The following is a 25,281-nucleotide window of genomic DNA, read 5'->3' on the forward strand; positions in this document are numbered from 1 at the left end:
TTTTTCTTTTCTTTTTTTTTTTGTTGAGTTCGTTGAGTTTAGTTTTCTCCATTCTTTGGTGCGCTACTGTGTAGCGACGGCGCCGGACTCTACGTAATGAGTCATGACTGAAACACATTTCCGAAAAGCGGCCAAATTGTATGAAGAAATCGCAAACGAAAATCAGACAGCAACTCCTATTGCCTTCTTTTTTTTTTTCTTTTTTTTTTTTTCTCTTTTCTTTTCTTCCGGCGGGGAAACCCGGAGGGGGACGGAGCGATGTCGCAACGTTACTTCGGGAGTTCCGTCCGTTCCGTCCCTCTCCGGGTTTTCTACTCTATGGCGCAGCCGCGGCAGCCGCCGAGGCTGTTTGAGTGTTTCCGCGGTTTTTGATCAGCTTTGTACGAAGACTGATTTTCGCCGATCTTTGTCGTGTTACGTGTATGTGGTGAACGGAGCATTGCGGAGACTGAGAATTATGTGGGCTGTTCGCTGTGTTGTGGCATTCGGGCAAAGCAAGATCGCGGTGAGTTTGCTCGTGTACAGTCGGCGGTAAAAGTTTGCGGGGCGCGGGAGCGTCAGCCGAAATGACTGGTTGCGCCTTCTGCGGCGCGCGGCCGCTCTCAAGATTCACGCTTCGAGAATGTGCTTCCTTTCGTGCTCGAAGCCATGACTTTTTCGCTCGCTTCCGCCCGACGTGCACGAGATAACCGGGGACCGGCGCAAGGTGCCGCTATGACAGCCATCACGCCGCGCGTCTGCCTCAGCCACCGTGATGGGTGACGAAACTCGCGCATGCTACAGATAACATTTCGCGGCACCTTGCGCCAGTCCCAGTTATATATCGTGCGTGTCGAACGGAAGCGAGCGAAAAAAGCATGACCGCGAACAAGAAAGGAAGCGCGTGCGCAAGGCGTGAGTCTTGGAGCAGCAACGTGCCGTGAGAAGGCGCAGCCAGTTTTTTCGGCAGGCGCTCCCGTGCCCCGCAAACTTTTGCTCCCGACTGTACGTCGGCCGATGCTCGTGTCGGTGCACATCTCAATCTCAACTAAACATCGAGCGCCGATTGTGGCTGACTCCATGCATGTAAGAATGAATTAATCTAACAGGAACTTCGTGAATAAGAACGAGGCAAGCGTGTGGCTGTAGAAGGATGTCGTGACCGGTGGCATACGTACACTGGTTTCCGCACGTTGCTTCTGTTTACTTTATCTGTTGTAATAGCAGTATTTGTACCGGTGCGTGAAGGCCTCGGTTGCTTCGAAAACCAAAGCTGATACAGCCAGTCTCTTTTTATCCGATGATTCTGTCAAGTCCTAATCACGGCGTCATATATATATATATATCAAGAGTGCACGTTTGGTGTTGTTTGCGTTAATTTTACTGCGGAGGACGTTGCCTTTTGCGCGGGATCAGTCTTCTCGTGTAACTTGTCTTCCAAATTTGCGTGCAACAATTTTTGCACCCTCCGATTTCCGTTCTATATTCGGTTTCTTTTCTTGTAAATGTGTTTCAGCCTTAACATTTTATCGCGGCGCAGCTCTGTTCAGAGAAGAAACGGTCTCAGCACAGCAGGGCGCACGAAGCGCGTCGTGTGTTTAGAAAAAAAGAAAATGAAATTGGGCAAGAAATGATTTGGTAACTGCACCGTAATAAGTGGCTGCCAGCAGTGGAAAAAAAAGAAAAAAAAAAAAGAGATATGTTGCCTTATAGTTGGAGTTAAGTCATCTGCCTTATTGTAGTATTTGAGGTAGAAAGGAGAACAAACTAGATGCCTGGGCCGGCTTGCGAGAGGCAGCGTCTCGGTTGAGACTGCTCAAAGAAAGCGCTGCCAAGGCTCGGGCGCGCGAGCGTCTAGGACTCGGTTTAAGCTCAAGCACAAGCCTTGACAGCGCTTTCTTTGAGCAGTCTCAACCGAGACTCTGCTTCATGCAAGCCGGCCCACATATCTAGAAAACCAATTTTCTGCCCCAAAAGGTGGTAAAAAAATGTGTCGCATTACTGTGCAATTGCGGGGCGTTAGCGTGAAATATATTCGCGGTAGACTGCAACGCAAACAAAAAATGGAAAAGAGCAAGAAAAAAAAAAAAACAGTAAGTCAAGCGCGAAATGCTAGGGAAAGGAAGGTGGGAGTGGAGGAAGCAGATGGTTAGCTGGCAAGGAGAGGAGGAACTTCCCTTCCCTTGCCAGCGTTGTTTACTTACTCCTTTCCATGTTCCTTTCCCTTGCCCTTGGCAGCAGTTTAAATCAAATAGCGCTGCGTCGTCCTGGCTTTCATTGCACTGCTCAAGCTATGAATGACAAGGCGCTATACCATTCCAGCCCAGCTCTGTTCACCTGACCTCTCAAGCCAGATGCACAGAAACGAAAACCTAGCCGAACGTTTCACATGACAATTACTGCGGCCATTCATATCACTGCCCAATGTTAGCATGCTAGACTGTAGCTCCTCATGGCTCGGGCAACCTAAAAGAACACGGAAACATAGTTTTGTATGTTAAGACTGAACGACAAGACGACACGCACGCTGCAGGTGTAGACAGGCAGGTGCAGGTGTTCTATCTTTCTGGTGTAAATAGAAACATTGCCTTCAGATTAACACAGAACATTGAGGATCGCTGTTTTGTACTTCAGTTTAAACACAATGTTAGTTTTGAAACTTGATGAAAGCTCACGTTAAGTGTTTTATAATCCTTACTGTGTTCATTTCTAGATAGGTGTATGTTTATGCTGTGTGTCATTATCTTCACAAGCACAGTTGATTTAATGCTCACTGATTTCAGTTGTGGCAGGAATAAAAAAATTTGGGGTCAAGGATTAATATCTTTGGATTAGGACTTCGCCATGATTGCTTCGAATATTGGTAATGTTTCAGGTACCTTTATAAAAATGCAAAGATCATGTGTATAAGTACAAAATCGTGGAGAGAAAAAATTTTTTTTTGCAGATCTTGGGACTTAAAGTAGATCTTCAATCCGAAAAAAGAAGGCCAAATTGTTCAGCTCTCATGTCGTCTTAGGATATTGTATTTCTCAGGGTCCTAACAAACGTGCTCAATATTAAATCAACTTGAAATAAACCAAGCACTCCTTTTTGGTTATAGATGAGACATCACTGCAAAAGATGCCAGAAAAAGTTTACATCATTGGACACGTTCTTCAAGCACACATTATATCATGAAACGTCATCAAGAGGTGTTACATGCAGCGTTGTCGGCTGTGAGGCTGCATTCAAAAATTACAACTCATTGCGAAGCCACATCACAAGGTGTCATTCTCCGCTTGCACCTCGTAATGCAACTAACTTCCAATCCTGCCGGACATGCAGTGTTAGTTCCTGCAGTGAAGAGGTGAGCCCTGGAAAGGCTTTTATCGAGCACCTCAAAAAACATCTCACCGGCAACCCGCCAACTGTTGTAACTTGTCCAATTGATGCGTGTGATAGCCAGCTTAGGACATGGGGTTCACTCAAGACCCATCTTTCCATATACCATAGAAATGGAAAAAAAAAATCAGTGGTGACAGAGCCAGTAGAGCAGGATGAAATAGTGACGTCATGCTGTAGCAAGGATGACAATGGTCTGGAGAACATTAGGGAAAAACCAGTCGTTGAGAGTGAAGTGCCTTCAGTCATTGATGATGTGCATCCCACTCACTTAGATCAAGACTCTTTCCTTGAAAGCATGGCCCTTTTTACTTTGAAGCTTGAGTCAAAATATTTGATCCCGTCCTCAATCGTCCAGGATATAGTTGATGACGTGAAAAGACTTCATGGCATTTCACAGGAGCATCTTATGACTGATTTGAAAGCTCACCTAACCGATAAGATGTCAAGAGACCAAATGACTGAGGCAATTGACCACTCCTTTGGGAAGAGTCCTTTGTCTGTTGCATTTTCAAGTGATGGAGCTCTTCGCTCAAGCTACATGAGAAATGTTTACTACACTAACCAACTTCATCACAATAAGCCAGTCGAAATCTCTCTTGGATTAGACTATTCCAACGAAATGCGACATTACAGCTATGTGCCCATAAAGGTGACACTTCATTCGCTGCTTTCTAACCCAGATGTACTGTGCAAACTCTCTTTCAACGCGCAGGGAGGCAACGATGGTGTGTATCGGGAATTCACAGACAGCAAAGTTTTTCAAAGCCGGATATCATCCGATGGCAGTACTGTATCGGTAATCTTATACCAAGATGCTTTCGAAGTCGCCAATCCCCTTGGATCAGCCCGTGGAAAGTTTAAAATGTTAGCGGTATACTTCACGCTTGGAAACCTACCACCTTACCTCAGAACCGTAGTTGACCCTGAACAGCTTGTTTTGCTTTGCCATGATAAAGACTTTAAACACTTTGGTTGTAGGAAGCTCTTCGAGCGACTCATCAGTGACCTCCAAGATCTTGAAGATGGCATCACAGTGAACGGGCACCGTTACATTGTGCAGCTTGCTTTTATATGCCGTGACAACCTTGGAAGCTATAGCATTGGCGGCTTTGTGGAGAATTTCAGCAGGGCCTCTTACATATGCCGGTACTGTGTTACAACCATGCAAGATTTTAGGAACAACAAGCCAGCAGAGCTTCGAACTGTTTCATCATACACTGAAGCAGTCAACCGTGCTAAGGACAGCCAAGAACAGGGTTTTATGGGAGTCAAACACGACTCTCCATTCAACAAGCTTTCAACATTTCATGTCTGTCTTCCTGGGCTCCCGCCATGTCTTGGGCATGATGTTTTTGAAGGTGTTGTTGACTACGACGTTGCACTGATGATAAAATATTTCGTGAAAACACTGAAATGGTTCTCTTACCACCATCTTAATGCAACAATACAGTTCAAGTTTAAGTACAACGCGTGTGACCGAAGGAACAAGCCAGCTTCAATGAACATAAGTGGTAAAAAGCTTGGAGGCCAGGCACTGCAAAACTACATACACCCTTTTGTTACTTCTACCAATAATGGTGGGAGACAAAGTTCAGGATGCAACTAACGAAATGTGGCGTCTCTTTTTGACTCTCCAACAGATTGTAGAACTCGTCATGGCAACTGCCATTTCAGATGACCAAGTGTCATATCTGGCACTCTTGATCAGTGATTACATCTGTGAGAGGGTAAGGTTGTTTCCAGCTGTTCCACTTCGTCCAAAGCATCATTATTTATTCCATTATCCTTATCTCATTAAACAGTTTGGACCACTCGTGAAGGTATGGTCTCTCCGATTCGAAAGTAAGCACAGCTACTTCAAACGTTGCATTAGAGCATCTGGCAACTTTATTAATGTTACAAAGTCACTTGCTCAGAAACACCAGCTCCTGCAGTCTTACTTGCAAAAGGAAGGCTTGTTTGGACCAGCTGCGGCGTTCAGTGACCTGGCTCCTGCATCTGAAATAGCCAGTTTCGACAAAAACTTCTGGTGCTTCATTCAGAAAAACTTGCCCACTAGTCATGAAACCTTGATGACTGCTTCGTCAGTGACACTATGTGGCACACATTACAAGCCAGGTTCTTACATAGTGCTTGCTGGGGACCAGTACAACCTGCAGTTCGGCCAGCTTCTGCATATTGTGGTAGAGTCTGGCCATGAGGCAACTCCATTATTTCTTGTGAAAAAAGCAGCGTCTGCATTCCTCCCAAACTTCAGGCTCTACAAGTTGATGGAATCGGAAGTGGAAGAGCTACAGTTGTTGTCTTCCTCTCAGCTGATGGACATACATGCATATGTCTCGTACAGACTCCTCAACTGTCTTGTGATCAGGCTGCGGAGTTCACTATTGTTCGACGATTTTGAAGGTATGATACCAGTGATTTGTGTGGAAATTACCTTAAATTTAAAAACGGGGGACATTCTGCAACTCACTTTTTCAGTATAGCACAGACATAGCACAGACAATTGGAAAATGTAGGCCAAACAAAAAACCTCTAGGCAGGCTTTTCTAGTTTTTTTTAATATAATATATCATTCATTGCAAGTTTTTACTAAGGTGCCTTCATGTGCGCTTCGCATAGGGTGATGCCAACTGCCTGTTTCCCTTTCCCACACCCTCGTCCACTGCCATTTTGTTCCTAATTGTTTCCCCGTGCGCCGGAAAGTGGCCTTTGTGTCCATCGGTCCTCCCATCCAAGGGGGGAAATGCTAATCCTCCCTCCGTGGGTTCCACAACACTGCTCCGAACTTGTGAGATAAGGTGCTTGTTTCCGGGAGGGTTATAAGCCCACGGATTATCGCCAAGGACCAAAATGGCTGCTGGTTTGTCGGTGAGTGGTATTACAAAGGGTGGCATCACCCTAGCAAAGCGCACATGAAGGCTCCCTAGTTTTTACACCCGCAATGTCTAATAACTTTAATTTGCAGTAGTGGGGAGTAACGTAAATAGGTTTCCATTTGGAAAAGTCGTGAAATTATCAGGGAATATCGTCAAAACGTTGGCCCCACAAGGGAAAATGATCAGTAAAAGTGGAATGGCAATGCGGAACAAAGCTAGATGGTTGCGCATGAGCACAGCCATGCCGAATAATGTTTCTGAAATATGATCCTTTGACCCGCAAATGCTCACGGGATTTTATCAAAATAGTCAAGGGAAAAACTGGGAAAAGTCGGGGCATTTAAGATCACTAATTTTGTAGACACCCTGTTAAATTGTAGCAATGCTTTACCAGCTAACTTGCACCCTTATTTTTTTTTTCTAAATTACAATTGTTTTGTAGCACATAACATAAACTTTGCATTTGTACGTTCACTTTTTTTCAGATGATAGTCAAGATCTGGAGCCTTGATAAAACAATAAAGAAACTGGCAGTGGTTGCCACTTTCGACGCCATAAAGAAAAAGGCCATAGAGTTCGGTATATGCTGCAATGGAGACATCAAGGTTTGAAAAATAATTTCAGCAGTTGAAATTATGTACTTATCCATTCTTATTGTCAAAATAACATACCCTGTTTCCAGGTACACATGCTGGATGGTACGGAGGTGGACGAAGAAGCTTTCAATTGTTTGAATCAGTCACCTGAGGATGCTACTTACACCTTCATTGCAACAACAGATTCTTGGGTTTCAGGGAAGTCCAAGCTTGAATTTACTTTAGGAATGGGGGAGTAGTAATTTTTCAGTTAAAAGAAAATGTGAAGCAAATTATAACGTAATATGAGAAATGAAAAATAACTTCGAAACACCTAATTTCATAGAACGGAAAAAAAGAACTTATTTAATTGATAAAGGTTCCTTAGCAAAGTTTCTGCCAATTAGTCTTTATTTATTATGCAGGCAATTAGCAACAGACGTGCAGTATAGAGTTTTTGCTTCAAACGTAACACTTCGATGGCATAGTTAGAAGTTTCAAAGACTGTAACCACAAACTACAAAGAAATGCACTTGGATTATTTTGCTTGAAATTTTAGTTACACAATATAATAACAATATTTATTAATATTCTAGAATATGTCTACGGTCCAGAAAAGTGAGCTGGTATTCTCTTTCGAGAAATTGTAAAACCTATAGGTACCGTGCTCATTGTGTTTTGTAAGCGAACACATGAAAGACATAAAAAGTTAGCTTATTGGTCTTCTCTGACAGAACTCAGATGCACAAGAAGAGAACAAAACAAGCAATGACACTGGCACCAGTGGTTGTATTTACCGGAATGAATAGCCAACACTCTTAAAGGCTGACGAATGCAAAACGATTAGGAAGCTGTCCCTCGCTTTCCTCGTTTGCACTCCAAAGAGGAAGAGACACTGCCTCCTCTCTGTGGGGGCTAGTTTTTGGACATTCTGTTTTCGGGGAAGGAGGAGAGAAGAGTGCAAGAGGGAGGGGAGAGGACACTACGGGAGGGATTTCAGACATGCAGAAAGTGCTCCCTGTGCGTCTGCCTTTAAAGGGAAGTAAAGAGGTTCTTAAGAAAACTGAGTTTGAGCCAGATTCCAGCATAATGTTATCCCGTGAATCCTGAAGATTAACTAAATGCGAGAAAACTCAAGAGACCTTAGGCCGGTCGTTGCGTCATATCCAGATTTTTCGGCCGCCAAGCGCGTTTTGCTCATGTGGGCAGCACATGGAATTGCAAGCTTGCCAGGTATATTACCCTGCACATGACACTGGTTGTGACGTTTTTGTCTGGCCTTTCTGACAATATCAAGAGTGCACGTGCATAGCTTTGATGGGTATTGTAGGCACGCAAGAGCAGAAGTTCCGACAAATCTGGGTATGATGTCACGCTCAAAGATGACAGGGCTTTGGCGCTATTTCCAAAGCACTGTTACGACTGCTCCTCGCATCAGACTGAAAAAATAATTCCAATATTTGTGGTCCTGGGGGCCAAAAGAAGATAATTAAAGTGTTTAATTTGTCGAAAATACAGAACCACTTTAGTTTCCCTTTAAGGCTTGTCGTGGCAAAGCACACTTTTTTGTTGTGAAGCACAAAAGACAGGTCCACATGCCAGTAGGCTCTTACGAGCGGTGGATCAAGCTTGTTGAAGGGCACATCAAACAGTCGGGTGGTGCAGGCTCTTTAAGGGAAGCCATTTATATCAAATAACTGGCAATGATTGATCATCTCTAGGCCTTCAAAAAGACCAAAGGAAAAAAGAAATTACTTGCTTGAGCTAAAACGTGTTTGTCAACCTTGCTGGCCTAGTCATTGTTTTAACTTGTTCTCGAACGTTTCGTCAGCTTGTACAGCTAGCTGACACCATCTGACATGATGTTGCAAGGAGATACTTTACAAAAGTATGTCTTTGCACTCGGATGAGGCGGGATGGCGGTTGTTATAATAAAGCCAATTTCCTACTTTTGATATGATTACATAAATACCATGTCTTTTATGTGTACGTCCCTCAAGCTCAATTGCTTTGCATCGTTGCTCTGTGGTAGAGCATCTTGGTGGCCCGAAGTTTGGATGTCGACCTCCTTCAGTTACTGTCGCATTGTATTTTGAAATACCACAGCCAAAAGAAATGTTCCCCTAAGTTTAAACTGAATATGGTGCTGCACTGTTATTTTATTATCCCTATTCTTTTTTTTGTCTGCCTCTTTTGGAATGATGTTTTGCACTTCGTTTTCAGGTCAGCAGGGGGATGTAACATCAACACAACATGAAGGTGTCGATGTGCCTTTCGGTTCACAAGTTCAGTTTCCCTGGAGCAGCCTTAGCAAAGACGTCATGAAAGCATTGCAAGAGGGGACTCAACTTAATCCGACTGACCGACAAGAAGTTGTGCGCATGGCTGCCGCGGCCTGTCAAAAAGTCAAGGCTAGACCATCTGCACGTGAAATAAGGAGTGCTGCCAGTTACCTTGTTGACAAGTACCTTGGGGCACTTGTGGACCCCACTTTCTGCTCAGCTACGTCAGTTTCTTCTGTAGGCCTGGCCTACAAAATAGAGAACAGGATAGAAAACAACAGAAGAGGATGCAAACGCCTTGCGGAAGCGCTCACTGGTGGAACCATCAAGCTAAAGAAGCAGACATTTCGATCAGCTTACGGTTGTGTGAACTGGCAGCCAGCTACTACGAGTTCTTCACTTCATGAAGTGGAAGCCTCAAGAAAGTTTCTATTGGACGAGGCATTGAAGTCGACATGTGAACAAAACATTTGCCTTCAAACAAAGGCCATGGCTGAGTGCTACCCCCACATCAGGACGTTCATAAATTCGTCAGAGCCTCCATATTCAGCATTGGATGTCAAACGAGCGTGGCTACTTCTGTTTGTGAGGGAGCACCTCCTTGATCACTTCCATAGGTATAATTTTCATAAATATTTGTCCATGAGTTTACTCAGGTTTAGAGTTATTTACAGGGTGTCGAAAAATGCAAAGCTATAGTTATATAATTGACGACAATGGGAGCTGCAAATTTGACAAAAAAGTGTTCCTTTTATTATTAACCATTATAATGCTCGGGCTTGGTGGCCACTGTTTTAGTTGCATATGGACTAGGGCAGCGTGAGTAAGCAATTAGAATGTGGGGAATATCATTAACTATAAATGTAACTATGGCTTCAATGTTCTGGTAGAGCAGTCACAATAGCATGTGGTAGAGGGCAAGAAACATTTCAGCACTGCAGCATGGAGGCACACATAACTGAGTGAATAAGGCAAATTGGAAACTTGCAGCAGTTTCAAAGTTTTTCCTGGCATGTGTGCTTGAAAATCTTTTTGCACAAATATACCTTTTTAAAAAGGCCGAATATGTTCAGTTCTTTGCAAGAGTCACTCACTCCTAAAACAAACATACACTATTATGCTCATAAAAAGGTGCTTTGAACGACGAATACGATTGCTACTTTCACCATACAGTGGTCCTTGCAGATTTCTTTCCTTCCATATTTTGCTTTTCGCAACAAGGTATTTTGATTACAAAGATTTCGGATATGAGGAGTCAGTGATAACATGAATTTTTTAAGGCTTACAGGTGTCTGTCTGGACGGAAAATTGAGGCTGCCCAAAGATGTCCTCCTCCTCGTGACATTGCTACGTTCAAGCCCCAAAAATGATGCTGTGCTCGAGTGGAGCCTCAAATTCAACAAGGCCGAGGCAGAGTTCAAAGATCAAAACGCAGCAGCTGTCTGCCTCCTCCCATTGCTTGCATCCTACTTTCAAGAAAACCTCGGAGAGCTCTTCCAGTTACATCAGGTGGGAGCATTCATAATAACCAGGCTATTTGTTTCCAAAGACACATCCTCATGACCTTGTTGAAAATAACTTCCTGGAAGTCTCACACAGGCAGTCAGCATTCCACTGAGAAACTATGCATCTGGAAATACTAAACTTTTCTTCATTTTTTGAAATTTTCAGCTATATCAGTCTTCCTGTATACCGTAACATACCGGTCATGCACCTATGTCCGAATAGGTGCCTACCTAGTGATTTTTAACCATTGGAGCAATGCCTTGTACTCTTTCTGCAGTTTCGCTTTCTGAGCGACCATCCCCCCACTTTTTCAGAATTGTCTGCAAAATCTTTGTGAACGCTTTCTTGGTATCTGACGACAATGCTGATAATGAGCACGTAAAAAGTGAAATTACTATTGCTCTACGAGGAGCCGAACCTTCCTTAATCTTTTCCTGGCTGAGGTGGCTCAACTTATTATACTTCATATTAGAGTGCAATGGGAAGATATGCAACTCTAGGTTGGGTCATCTTATAGTATGTTCTACATAAATATTTCACTAAACCAAAGCGGGAGCGGCGGTGGGCACCCACTCTTGTACCACTTGCTTCTAATGGGTTCACATGATGTTTTGCATTTTTGGGATCGAGTGTTAGAGTTAACACAAAAATTAAGCTAGAGAATTAACTAGTGACAAACGTTTGTACTTCCACTTCGACTCCTAAGTTAGGATCATTTGTTTTTAATATTAGCAACTTCCTTGTCCCGCAGGTGTAACAATGAGGCTTTGTGACAGATATCAGCAGATACATTGCTGCTTATTTAACGTTGTTTTTTAGTTGTTATTGAGCGTTAGGACAAGAAATGTTTGTAGTTAAAAATGTTCTTATTAGTGAGAAAATAACAGGAACCGCATCCTTTAATCTCAGCAAACGCTATCTCCTGTAGGTGGGATGAAGGGTTAAAGGAAATAAGGGTGAGATGAAAATAAAGTGGGTGAGACGAACCTCTTTCACATAAGTGAGGGGTGAATGGAGAATAGCCTTTTGGTATTCCCGAATACCCGTGGGATTAACAAACTCTTTCAAGGTTTGGGGTTCTTGCATGTGTTGGCAGTACCAGGAATGCGCTTCTGAGACTGTGACCTCGCAGTGGGCGCATAGGCTCTTGTCTTTTTCCTGTGTATGGCGGCTTATGCACCATGTTCTTGTGGGTGTTACATTTTGCTGTTTCCTTGGAAACCATAGTGGTGTAGGTCCGTTGTCTTTTCAGGCGAACCTCTTCCCACCTGGTATAATTACCATCTGGGAGTGGGTCTAAGTCTTCTTTGAGTAGAGCCGTGAGGTGTTTTCAGTGGGCCTGTTGTTTGGCTTCCTGGGAGAATAGGGGATCCTTTGTGTCTTTTTCAATGAAGGCGGCGCTGTTGTCACCAAGGATAGTAAGGATAAGGGAAGACAGGAACTCGCATGCGGCGGCTGACGCTGTTTTATTTACTTGGGAATGGTTTGGTGTACCAGGAAGCAGTGGATTTAAAGTTGTCGGCCTTCCTGCCAGAGTCCTTTGAATGTGCCCCACACTCGTCGTGTGTTATCTCGGAGCTTGCACCTCAGTTTTTTACGGAGCTTCTGGATGTATTTTTTATCTTCACCGTGGTTGCTTTGAAATTGGCTTGGAGCTTTCAGTCCTTATTTCTCCTGTAACATTGTTGGGCTTGCAGTCTGATAGCACACAAGTTGAGGAGATGAAGGTCGGGGTCTGGGTCGTCTTGTTTGGCTTGGTACTTCTGAGTGGATGTGGCTTTCATTATTCGCTCACCTAGACACTTTTTCAGGTGCTAGGTTAATGAAGCTGATCTGTCATTTAGTGTTGGGGTGTCTTTCTGTCATTATTTCTATTTCGACGGGTAGGTGCTTGCTTCCCAAGGCGTCGGAGCAGTTCGCACTCGGGCTTGGATGTTGTGTATGGCCCATGTCAAGTCTTGTGGTGTCGTTCTCAGTGCGACGTTTGCCAATGCGAATGGCAGTCTGTTTTTGTTGAGAATTCATAGATTGGCCTGCTTGGCGGGTGTGAAGACATTGCACTCTCTGTCATTGTCTCGCTTGTATCCCCATATTCGTGCATCTGCGGTAAAGTCGCCGGCCACGATAAGTTCTTCGGGCATCATTCTTTGCGATCCGCCTTACGTCGTCTTGCTTGTGTCCCACAGTTCTACATTCTGTGGGAATAAATATAGACCCATAGATATATGGTACCTTCACTAGCATTTCGTGCATTTCTCAATTAACCACACATGTTTTCTGACTTTTCTTAGGTGACAACAGAAATCACAGAGGAGTTTCGTAACAGTCTGCCTGCTTCTCCTGTAATTGTTGCACTGGGTGAGCTTCATGTGTGTTTTCCTTGCATGCTTTGTATTTTTGAAGGTGCTTTCTTTTTTAATTTGTGTTGAATTTTGGAACAACAACCTAGACCGTTTTATCGTGGGTAGTGCCATTTTGAGAGTGAGAGAGAGAAGAGGGGTCAGTGCAGATGACTCCTAGTGACTCAACTGTAGTGGGATACTGTAGTGGTGTAACCAGAGTGCTGGAATACTGCAGTGGTGTAACCAAAGGGTGGTGTGCCGATTTTGACCAGAGCTAGATGGACGACCATATTGTTTGGTTTCGGCAGCCTTATCAAGCACCAATGTAAAGCACATGTCCTGGTATTATACCATACTTCGACAATCAATGCTTGATTGATCCAGCAAGAAAAAGAGAAGTTTTTATTTTGGTTTGTGAGTGCAGGTGCCACAAAACGGCACACAGCCCAAACAGCAGGTGCCTGTGAGGCATTTGATTGTTCGGGCCTGCATTCTGTGTCTTGTCCAACCCGAACAGCCAAATTTTCTGCTCGTGGAATGTGTGGTCGCATGCGGTCTCCGGTCTTTTAATTTCCAGCTAAAGCAATTTAAACGAAACCGACGACTGGCATTGCACGTTGGCATCAGACTTCCATGCTACTGATTCTGTTGACAAACTCAACAAAAAGTGTTTGATTCTACATGCTCATATACAAATTTTTTGTTTTGTTCAAGCCTTCAGGAGCACTTTGCATAACCTAATGTCATTACTGGGTATGGTAGCTCAACACTATTTAGTTTGACCCTTATTTGGCTTGGCATATAAGGTGTGCCTTATCTGTGATTGTGATGCATCTCAGTCTCAGGTCTCAGATATGCGTCACAATCCTATATCAGTGTGCTTACCTATTCAGTGTCCCTGCTGGTAATACCTCTATAGAAGTTTCCAGATGTGAATATGACAATGGTATTTTTTTTCATTTAATGCGTGAGCGTTAAAAGCCCTATTAGAGAAAAAGCCGGCGTAGTGGTGTCGGTCGCATGACTTTTCTGGTCACTTGACTAGATAGGTCGATACATCTGATACTAACACATTTTCTCCGCATTAATTACATTAATCGCTTGTTTCTTTCCTAGGCCGCTCACTTTTCGAATGCAGCTGCCAGCTGTTTGTGGACCATGAGGTGATGGTGGAAGATGTGGGCTCTCTGCAAGCTGTGGAGCTCCTTTTCGCCCTTTATTATTGTTTAAACATCCGGTATGCCAAAGGTGCGGGAACCACACTTGAGTTCATTCAGAGGTATGGTTTATTTCCTTCATAATTTTGAGCCTCATGAGAGGCAATAAATAGCAACTCTGCTGAATTTTGGCTGAGAAAACGATTAGTTCTCTTTATAATCATCTAGGAAGGCTACAACTGAAATCTTTCTGTATATAAAATTGGACCCTCAAAGTTTGACAAGCGCTAATCTGCTAATTTTAGCGAGCGATGTGCAGGCTAGCCAACTTTGGCACTTCCTTCAGATGTGACGTCATGTTGATGTCTGTTGTATACACCGGCTTTTTTCTCTTTCAACGCCATGACATGTCCAGTCAGTTCAGACAACACTACCTAGAGTTGACCCAGTGAGTGGGGTAAATCACGTAATCATGCATCTGCCATGGACATGAGTGTGCATGCAACTGACGTCGCTGCTTGCCCTTTGCCGAAGTTTCGGTTTCAATTTGCGACTTGAGTTATAAATAGCAAAGTTGCACAAACAATATTCTACTTTTCGTGAAACAATGTAGAGTTGTTCATGAGTGCTTTTCAAAGTAAGGTCATCCACTATCTTGAAATTTTTTTAATTGAGTAGAGTTGCCCTTTAGTTTGCCACTGGCTACCCACATTTCCAAGCTCAATTTCAGAGTCCATTATTAAACCGCAATAGGGTGTTGTATTCTTGGACCACCGAATGAATAAAACGTGCTCGGGACGAAGGAGACGACAAACATTTCTTTCAACTAAGAACAACAGGAATGAACTTAAGAGCACTCCGTGCAATTCAGACTGCCAAGAAAATGGAGAGAAAGGGAGGCAGGAAGATAAAAAGGAAAGTGTAAAGTTAGAATTGTAACTCATGCTGTTGCTTCACTCTTTTTCTTATTTCCTTCCTTACAATTTTTGACACTTACCTTTCTCTCTTTCTGCCTCCCTTTCTCTCAATTTCCTTGGCGGTCTGAATTGAAGGAAGTGCTTTTAAGCTCATTCATGTTGTTAATTAAAAGAAATGTTTGTCGTCCTTCGTCCGGGTATGTTTTTTTCTTTCTGTGGTCTGTGAATTTTACCAACACACTCTTCAGTTACTTTAAAGGTTGTTATATCTTGCATAATAATTCGATTTAAAAATTTCACCTAATGTTACAGTGTGACTATGTTTGATCCTATCTCAGAAATCACAAATAAATATGTCAATATATCTACTATTCCTATTTTTTTATCTTTACTGAATGTGTCATTTACTTATAATTCTATTTGGCATTCAGTTAGAAGGCAGAGTCATAAGCAGTATACATCATTAAATTATTTTTGGCTGGAAACAAAGTGGAGCCTCAAAATATGTTTAATATACTCAGCTAATTATTTATTTAAGAGTTTCTTTACTGCACCACACTATTCTGTATCACTCTAAAAGTGCCTAGAAGTGATATGTGCAGATGATCTCTAATTCATAACTAAATTTGACTGATATACAACCTTTTCACAACTTTTTGAAGCTTTATTTCTGCATGTTTTAGTAGCATGTGGTTCACGTCTGATTTTGTACCTGAATACCTTTTTCTCGTCTTTATACATGTTTATCAATCGTATGTTCTTTCGACAGTGGCTGGCCAAAATGTGGCTTCCTAAAAAAAGAGAATGATTCTCTTACAACATTCCTTTTGCCATGTCTGGTGCTTTTAAGCAATCATTAACAGCTAGTTGAGTATTTTAGGTCATTCAACTGTCTGCAATAATAATTATGCAAATGGGTGCTTGCTTAATTACGAGTAGAAATGCAGAGGAGGAATTGCTTTGTGACTGTGTAGGACAACAGGCAAATTTTAATGCTGTATTGTAATAAAAGAAATAAGCACGAAGCAGGGATGGGCAAAATGCATGCAAATATGTATCGAAATACAAATACAAAATGCTTCGTCAAAAATGTATTTAATTACAAATCTAATTACTTTTGCAAAAAGTATTTAAGTACAAGATACAAATACAACCAAATGTAGTTGGTCTCTTCCAAATACTTTTCCAAATACATTCCTTAAAATTTGCATCAGCGACTTCAGGGCACCTGCAACAGGTTTCTGGCTATCTCATTTTAATTTTGCATCGCACACTCTGGAGTTAATGCTCGAGGCTCTAGTAACGTAATACAAATATAATCACAAAAAAAATGTAATCAGCTTGGACGTAATAGGTGAAAAAAGTACAGAGCTTCAAGCAGTTTTTTTTTTTTTGATTACATTTTGGTATAGACAATCAAAGAACCGAGACGACCAAGACGCGCAGCACTAGCTACAGATTTTTTTATTGTTGCAACTCGCACCAGTTACAAACATCTGGATGACCCGCGCATTTAGAATGTTCGAGGCAAAAGTATGGATGGAAATCAGGCTGGAAAGCATCACAAGTTGTCACCTTCACTTATTTAGCCAGTCTGCCTGTGAAGGTCGATTTTGTCACTATTCTTTCCCTGGACTAGCACCGTAATTACAAAGTCATTAAACGCTTGTGCTTGATTGAGAGACACTGCATTCGGTGCAGAACGTAGTTTTCTTCCTGCTCTGGACAGTGACAGTAAATTTGAGGGATGTATTTTCACCCACAAAATTGTATTTAATTACAATTGTATTTGAAATACACACGTTTTAGTATTTAAATACACACGTCAAATACATTACAGAATTTTTAATTAAATACAAATGCAAAATACACAAAGTATTTGAAACACATAGTTCAAATACTTGTATTTGAAGTACTGCCCATCCCTGGCGCGAAGTATGTACTTGTTCTTCTGTTTATGTCGCTGCTATAAAATTTACTTTTGTTTGCTTCCAAAGCTTCTCCCAAATGACTCAAATCAATTACATCGCTGTCTGTTCAATATCTTTTTAAATTAACATGTTTTTAGTGTTTTGTAGGTCTAAAAGTTACATTATATGAATCCTACCCCTTAAAGGACACATGCAAAGGAAAACAATTTTTTTTTAAACGGCTTAGATGGAAAAAGGACGCCAGAAAACGATTTTACAACGAAGAAAAAAAATTTTTAGAGCTATATTTACGGCGCAAAACGAATTCGTAGTTGGCGCCCGCGGGCACCGCGGAAAAGTGGTCTGTATTTATCACGTGACTGGTCTTTATTTATCACGTGGTGCTTGCGCTCTTTCGGAAGCTTCCTATGGCCTCTAAAAGTAACTTATTCATCTTTGTTTGAAGTATAACAAGAAACCAAGACGAATAAGTAACTTTTACAGCCCAAAGGAAACTCCTGAAAAAGCGCAAGCAGACGTGATAGACCTGTGCGCCGGTCAGACGACGGCGGCGGCGCCCCGAAGCAGACGAACTTGTGCGGCGGCGGCGACGGCGGCGTGGAGAAACGCGTTGAAGCGGCGTTCGCACAACGCTCAGCGTGCGGCGGCGACGCAGCGCGGCGGCGCGCGGGCCTACCACGTGACCAGCGGCGGCTACCGCGAGCGCCAACTACAAATCCGTATAGCGCCGTAAATATAGCTCTAAAAATTTTTTTCTTCGTTGTAAAATCGTTTTATGACATCCTTTTTCCATCTAAGCTGTCTAAAAATTTTTTTTTTTCCTTGGCATGTGTCCTTTAAGATGTGCCACATGGGGCTTCTAACTTCTGAAATATTCCGAGTTCTGTATCCCCATCGCATCTGAGTGAAAGAAGCCTTGAGTGCCAGATTTTCTCCTCTTGCAGAAAAATGACACATTATTACAATATTTTTTTTTGTTGTTCCCTCATTGTTTTATTTTCCTCAAAATCTAGGCATGAATTTGTACCTTGACATATTTTCTTTAAGTGCACAGTGCACAGTCTGCTGGCCTAAATGTAGGTTTTGCTCAGCTTGTTATGGCTTAATTGTTATTTTAGGAACCTTCAACACACTTATACTTTTGAAATGTGCACCTATGTGACTTTGGTGGCAAAGCTTGGGGCTTTCGACATTAGTTGTGCATGTAAAATATCAGCAAGTACTGATCCCAAATCCTTCACTGCAATTTTTTTTCACTTGTCTGGTTTCTGACCAAATACTTATGGGCCAATCTGCTATTTGTTTCAGATACCAAGTTGGTATCAAACAACATGATGGGTCACGACAGGAGGCCGGGAGGTCGAAAGGAGCTCGGGCAAGAGCAATCAAAGCCGCCACAGATCTTGCTGCTTTTGAGAAAAAATGGAACAGTGTGAGTACATATTTGATTTGGCATGTGTACGATGTGGTATCAAAAGGTTTCCAGTCTTGTTTTGTATTAAAAAGAAAAGCAAATAGCGGCACGACACTGCATTCACAGGGGTCGAGGGCAGCAAGCTTGATCTGTCATGGTGCTGAGTGGCTCAATGTGGCAATGCACAGGCGAGTTGGTGCATGATTACAACTGGTAGCAGCATGCAAAAACACACGGACAAAGGGACGAATGCACAGGACTTCGGCGTTTCCTTTTCATTAAACTTTTAGTTGAAGTTCAGCGCTCGCCTTGTGCATTTCCTCCCTTTGTCCTTGTGTTTTTGCGCGCTGCTACCAGAGGCTTAGAGCATCGCTCTGTGAGCTTGGGAGCCCCGCTGTACAGGTTTTTGTGACTTCAAGTGCATGCGGCTCTGCAATTTGTGCAAGTGGTTGTGGTCCTCCCGTAGCCTTTTCAATCATCTGAATATGAATTTGTTTTATTTTCAGCTCATCTGATGATAGATCGGATGCCATGAAGGTTTCTTTATAATTATGTTCTTTTACGGTTTACAATATAGTTCTTCAATTTCAAAACTGCCTCCGTCTTGTCTTGTCCCTTTTTTCAGACGCACTACACTTGTTTATAAGGATTTGTCGTTATATTACGGAACTGTACTGCGCTAACTCATGATGCCAGACGTTATCTGTAACCCTCAGTAATACTACCAATGCCGTAGCTGAGAGTTCACATTATTGTTACCGTACAGCGAGCACACAGCGATAGAAGTGCAGTACGCAAGTACGGGATTAAAGCTGCAAACTAAACTTGAGGTATGCAAGCCGTCAAGCGTTCCGACTGTATTGAAGGCGTAAGGGAAGGGTACGGTAACTGAACTGTTACCGTTACAATACGGCAATGGAAGTGCAGTATGAAAATCCGGGACTGAAACCGTGCCCTTCCCTTACGCCTTCAATACCGTCTGAACACTCGACGGCTTGGATACCTCGAGCTATGTTTGCGGCTTTAGTCCTGTACTTGCGTACTGCGCTTCTATTGCTGTATGTCTGCTGTACAGAAATGATAATGTAAACTGTCAGCTACGGCTTTGGTGGTATTACGGAGGGTTACAGATAATGTCTGGCATCATGAGTTAGCGCAGTACGGTTCTGTAATATAACGGCACTTTTTTTAACAGTGTATATATAGTTTTAAACAGGTCCGACAAAGCACGAGAGTGCTTGTAGGTGTGACATGCGACCAGCAGAGGAACTACTAACAAAATCAAATAACGTAAAAGAGAAAAACGCAGTTTCCTTAACCAGTACAACGATTTAAAAATCGTAGGTACAACACCAGTTTCTTAGCTCTTTTTTATCACTTTCAATGACTGTAGATGTAAAGGTTCATTGGGCAACAAATTAAAGTAGTGTGGAACGTAAAAAGACCGATCCCGCTTTCTGTAATTTGTGTACACCCAAGGGAGGTCGAACCGCTCTATTTTTCTCAAAACCTTTTGTTTTTTACAGGTTTCTTAAACGTACTATTATAATAAATCTTAACTAGTATTTCATAGACATATAATCTTTCAATTGACAAAAGCTGTAGCGAACGCATTTTTGATTCAGTTCTTAACTCATCCAATTTGGTTTCATGTGCTAAATTTCAAAAAATGTTATGCAAAATATTATCTAGTTTACTTTTATTAGAGTTCGAACAAGAACCATAAAGCGTGACAGCATACCGAAGCACCGACTCTCCCAGAGCTTGAAAGATCCTCATTCTCAAAGTCAGGTTAGTTACACCTCGGAAACGATATAAAGATGCAGAACCCCTGTGAAGTCGATTCGCAAGATACTCAATGTGACTATTCCAAGAAAGATGTTCATAAAAAAAAAAACATATTTTATCGAAGATGCATATTCAAGCGGCATAAATTTACATCTCTGGCAGTTGGATCGATGTAGACGCAGCGGTATATTAAACGTTATTGTTTTATGAGGATTACGGAAACATATAGGTTTGGCTTTACCTATGTAAACACAAATACGATTTTTATGAACCACGCCATTAGCTCGTGGATATAGGCCTGAAGGGATGACAGAGCTTTCGATTCATTGTTTCCCGCGAGTACAAGAGCGGCGTCATCGGCGGATTGGAAAACATGTGGAAAAAAAGTTCAATTTATCTATTTTATTCCCATAGATGTTAAAACAAAAGGACCCAGAGTAGATCCTTGGGGCACCAAAAGGAAGTATCAGTCAATTACTTTTAAACTCAACAATCGTTACAAAGTGACTCCGCTCTAAAGGTAGCTGGTTAGAAAGTTTATATATGGGCCTCTAAAGCCCAGGTGCTCTAGTTTGCATACGAGTAACCTGTGATCAATTGAATCGAACGCGTTTTTGAAATAAAATAAAGAAAGGACGAAATTATTTTATCAATATTATAATGAATGTGGTCACAAAAATCTTGCAGCAATGTAATTGTTCCTATATTTTGTCGAAACCCGTACTGTAAATGACACAGTAAAGAATGTTTATCACAAAAGGAGGTGATAGACCAAAATGCAAACTTTTTCATAATTAGGGATAGTAAGAGCAAAAGAGAAATGGGTCTATTGCTTAGCATCTCTTTTCTACTTCCTTTCTTAAAAACAGACCTCACAACAGCAATGTTAAGACGATTCGGATTTTTTTCTCCGAGAAAGATGAATTAGCTATTCTTAATAAAAGATGTTTTAGTTTTTCGAAATTGACTACAACAATCCCTTAAATGAATTCTATCATACCCAGGTGGTCTGGCCACCGACATACTATTGATTACTTCTTAAAAGTCTTCTTCTGGCATCCGTGGCAAGTAGGCGGAATTTCGGCACCTTTCTTCACATGGTAGGAAAACGTTAGAATCGCCAAATCCCTAGTATTGCAAATCTGCTGCACCTTGTATGAACGAGGCAATGAACCTATTGCACAAGGACTCTACATTGGAGTCTTCAAATGCTTTTACTACCATCTGATCAATATTGTCTTTACTTTTACCTCCTATTAATTCGTAAACAACATCGCACGTTTTCCTTTTTTTTTTGCGGGGGGGGGGGGGGTCACTCTGATGAGTCTGCAAATGGGCAATGTCATGTCTTTGGTTAGCTAATCTCATTTTTGCAGTGACCCTATTACGGAGGCTTCTAAATTATTCTTTCAATACGCTATTTCCAGGGTTGGCTTTACATCTGTGCCACTGTTTGTCCTTTTCATTGCACAGCTCCAATATTTCTGGAGTGATTCATACATTCTCACGTTGTGTATGTTTTAGCTTAATTTTTCTTTCACGTGCACTCTAAATATTTGCAAACCATTTGGTCGTTCTTCGGTGGGTTGTAATATAATGTAAAGTGAGTAGACTATCCTAGTCGTATTCAATAATTAATTTATCTACTTTTTTTGTTCTAAATAATCAACTTACACAGACAATTAGGTTTGCTGTTCCGGACATCCCCATACACAACAAGCGCTACAAAATAGTGATCGGCCACTTTTTGTTTAATTACACCAAAAACAATTTTAGTTCGCTTAGCCTTGCAATAATATGATGAATACATGTGCTTGTAATTGGGTTTCCGAGATGCTCTTCCCTCGTGAAGTTTGATATTACGTTGTCTATTCCAAGACCCGATAACAAGTTAAGGTTATCCGCAACTCCGTATTTGGACATATTCAGTACATCAATAATATAGTCACCCGCAACTATCCCTTACAAAAAGTGCATATCTGGCCAGATCTAAATACTTCAGATATGGCCTATCGAAAATTGGCCACATATCACCTGATATAGTATATCTGCCAGATATAGCCTCATAATGCCAGATCTAGTCTGATATCCTTGGCGAGTTATGAAAATCCCACATCTGTCGAAGTATGAGATTCCAGATCTGGCAAGGCATATAAAAAATACACAAGCCTTAAATCAGCACTTTATATTTTGATATTGTCTAAAATTCTCCCATGTGCCCTGGCCCGCACTCAAGGAATTATAGGAAGGGTGATCCTTCAGCTTTTAAGAAAGATATTATTAACGTTTGGCACAAGGTCACGAAGGGTACAATGACAGGGCAAAACAAGGCGCAAAGACGGGCGGACTAGGCCGTTTCAGAATAACGCGACGCGACGCAAGGGATTTACAACAAAACCGCCGGTATTACACCGGACAATGAAAAAAATACGGTCAAATTAAAACCGTCCTTGCGAGGGCGCGTACTCCACTCAGAGCTGGGCTAGGGGACAAATGCTAAGGAAATGCGGCCGTGGACTGAAGTAAAGTAACGGCAGGACCACCTGCGCAGGATTTCACGTTCGCTTAACCAGAAAAGTTCAGAGGCGATTTGGCGGAGCAAGGCTGCACAGAGCTGGGACAGGAGTGGCCACATCGCACGGGTGCACCGCTGTTGGCCCACCGCGGTACAGCGATTCTTCCAGAAAACTAAGTGTCCGAAGGCCAGGAGAAGCAAAGCCAGGCCACCCCGTGGGCACCGGCCACCGAGGGCAAAGTGGCGAACTCCCAAGAGTCGAAACCCGTGGTGAACTAGGCACCAAAATGTTTGCGCTACCGGACATTCTTGGAAGATATGCGAAACAGTCTCTAGTTGTCCGCAGTTGGGGCAACGGGGGTCCGGGACTAATCCCCGGCGGTGGAGACGTTGCTTCGTGGGCAGGATTTCTCACCCTCGACGCCACTCAAAATCATCTACAGACCCAGGCGGACGGCGGTACTCCAATGAAAACCAGAAGAAAGCGGTCGCCTTTCGGCGCTCTTCGGGAGTGACGCGCTGAACGCAAAGTTCTTCAGCAACACGGGTAGGGGTATACGTCCCGCACCACAAGGTTCGGGAACGCGCGGAGCGGTTCCTGATGGAGGCTCACCACTGCCTGGTAGAACGGCGGAGTGTACTCGGCGCTAGGCTAGAGGTTACCCAAAGCGCGAGGAACGAGCGCACGGCGCGAAGGTCCCATGAGATAGAGGGCAAGAGAACGCGCAGGGTATTCAGTGTTCTCCAGTACTCCCAAAACGGTACGAAGGGTCAGCAAACGGATCATGGTGTCGACACAGTCGACACACGGCATGCCTCTGCCGCCCAGGGACGTGGAGAGACGAAGTACCACCCAGGTGACATGCGCGGAGCCCCGTTCCAATAAATGCGAAAGAGACAAGAAGTGACGCGGTGAATGAACCGGGGGGAGGGGGGAGAGACATGGCGACGTGAGCGGCGCGAAAGAGAGGGCCGCAGAAAACGGCCTTAACAAGGTAAGAACGGTCTCGAAAAGACAACGCGAACGCTTCGGCAGCAGAGACCTGCCGTTCGAGGTTAGTGAATGCAACCTCCCAGGTGCGGGACGCCACGCCACGACAGTCGAAGAATAAGCCAAGAATGCGGAGCGCGGTGACGACCTGAATATCCGCCGGCAAGTTTGGAGGGGAGGCGCCACGGAGCAGAAGTGCCTCGCACTTGGAGCGGTTTAACTGTGCGCCCGACAGGACACCAGACTCAGAAAAGAGTCGCATAGCAGCTTCAAGGCTCTGAGTCTCGAATGAACAAACCGATGTCGTCAGTATAGGCACTGACGGTAACGCAGCCTAGACCGGGCAACGGGAAACCTCATATGCCCGAGCAGGACGCCAAACGTCTTAAGAGAGTATCGAGGCTCAAAACATAAAGCAAGGGGGATAAAGGGCAACCCTGCCGTACTCCCCGAGCGACGGGAAATGGAGCAAGGAGCCATTCATTGACAAGGAGACGGCTCGTCAAGCCACTGTACAGTGACCGTAGGAGAGCGACGAGCCTCTCAGGAAGGCCGAAGGCGCCCAAGACCTCGAACAAGAACTGGTGCTCGACGCGGTCGAAAGCCTTCGCCTGGTATAATGAGACGAATGCTCCTGACAAGTTGGTGAAGTGCGCGTACGTAAATAGGCCGCGGGTAAGAGACAGGGAAAAGAAGATGTTCCTCCCGGGCACTGAACTCGTCTGAGCCGGGCTCGCCACATAGGGCAAGAGCGGTCCGAGACGTGAAACAAACAGGGACGCCACAAGTTTGTAGTCAACGATAAGGAGTGTGATAGGCCGCCATGCCGTGGGGTCCGACGGGGAACCATCTTTGAGAAGAAGGACGACTCGACCGTGTCGGAAGGAAGGAGGGACCTCCCCAGTCTCTAGGAAATGGTTGACGAGGTCGACTAGAGGGTCCGCGAGGACGTCCCAAAAGGCCACGTAAAATTCGGCAGGCACACCGTCGGGCCCGGGAGCAGACCCGACCTTCATCGCACGGATAAGGTCAAAAAGTTCGTCACGAGTGGTGGGGCGTACGAGAGAAGGACCCTGAAAGTCGGGGAAAGCCGGGAGGTCACCCCAAAATAGGCGAACTCGATCGGCAAGGTTCAAAGCGGACACCGCAGGGTCCGTACGAAAAAGGCACGAGAAGAACTCGTAGAACACTGCACTAATGTCGCGGGGGTTGGCCGAAAGGCCGTCACTTGCGAGGCGGACATTCGGAATGTACGAGGGTTCATCTCTCCCGGTACGAGAGGAGCTAAGGCACTGAAGCACTTCGGGGTCGTCCACGGGCTGACCCCGCAGTTGCTGCGCGACGGTGGGTCGAAACGACGAGGGAATCAGCCGCTGGTACCGGTCGCGACGAAGCGCCAAGTACTCCGACATCAAGTAGGTGCGCGTGCCGCCACGCTGAACGATACAGATGCGGCGGATCGTTTCATTGAGGGCCTCAGTAACGCGGCGTCGAAGCAACTTCCCCGCTGTCGTCGCGTAAAACCGGCAGTCGGACTTGATGACCTCCCTGCGGGTGGGAGACAGCGGAGCAACCGACAGCGACATGCGAATCGACTAGCGCAGGCTGGAAAGGGCCA

The 25,281-nt window shown here is 43.8% G+C and overlaps 1 protein-coding gene and 1 long non-coding RNA gene across 2 annotated transcripts; both read left to right on the forward strand.

Moving 5' to 3' along the window:
• The first annotated feature begins 357 nt into the window (after positions 1-357).
• LOC120843322 lies at positions 358-18,966 on the forward strand. Its single transcript, XM_042293180.1, has 5 exons — positions 358-505; positions 12,900-12,966; positions 14,067-14,229; positions 18,264-18,387; positions 18,876-18,966. The coding sequence occupies exons 1-5, from the start codon at positions 458-460 to the stop codon at positions 18,882-18,884; spliced, it is 411 nt and encodes a 136-aa protein (XP_042149114.1). The 5' UTR covers positions 358-457; the 3' UTR covers positions 18,885-18,966.
• Positions 5,709-6,944, forward strand: LOC120843323. Its single transcript, XR_005716141.3, has 3 exons — positions 5,709-5,772; positions 6,731-6,850; positions 6,928-6,944. It is a non-coding gene; the product is annotated as an uncharacterized LOC120843323 (long non-coding RNA).
• Positions 18,967-25,281: the final 6,315 nt, after the last annotated feature.

The sequence above is a fragment of the Ixodes scapularis genome, unplaced genomic scaffold (assembly GCF_016920785.2).
Source record: "Ixodes scapularis isolate PalLabHiFi unplaced genomic scaffold, ASM1692078v2 PGA_scaffold4__175_contigs__length_147842914, whole genome shotgun sequence".
Classification (NCBI taxonomy): domain Eukaryota; kingdom Metazoa; phylum Arthropoda; class Arachnida; order Ixodida; family Ixodidae; genus Ixodes; species Ixodes scapularis.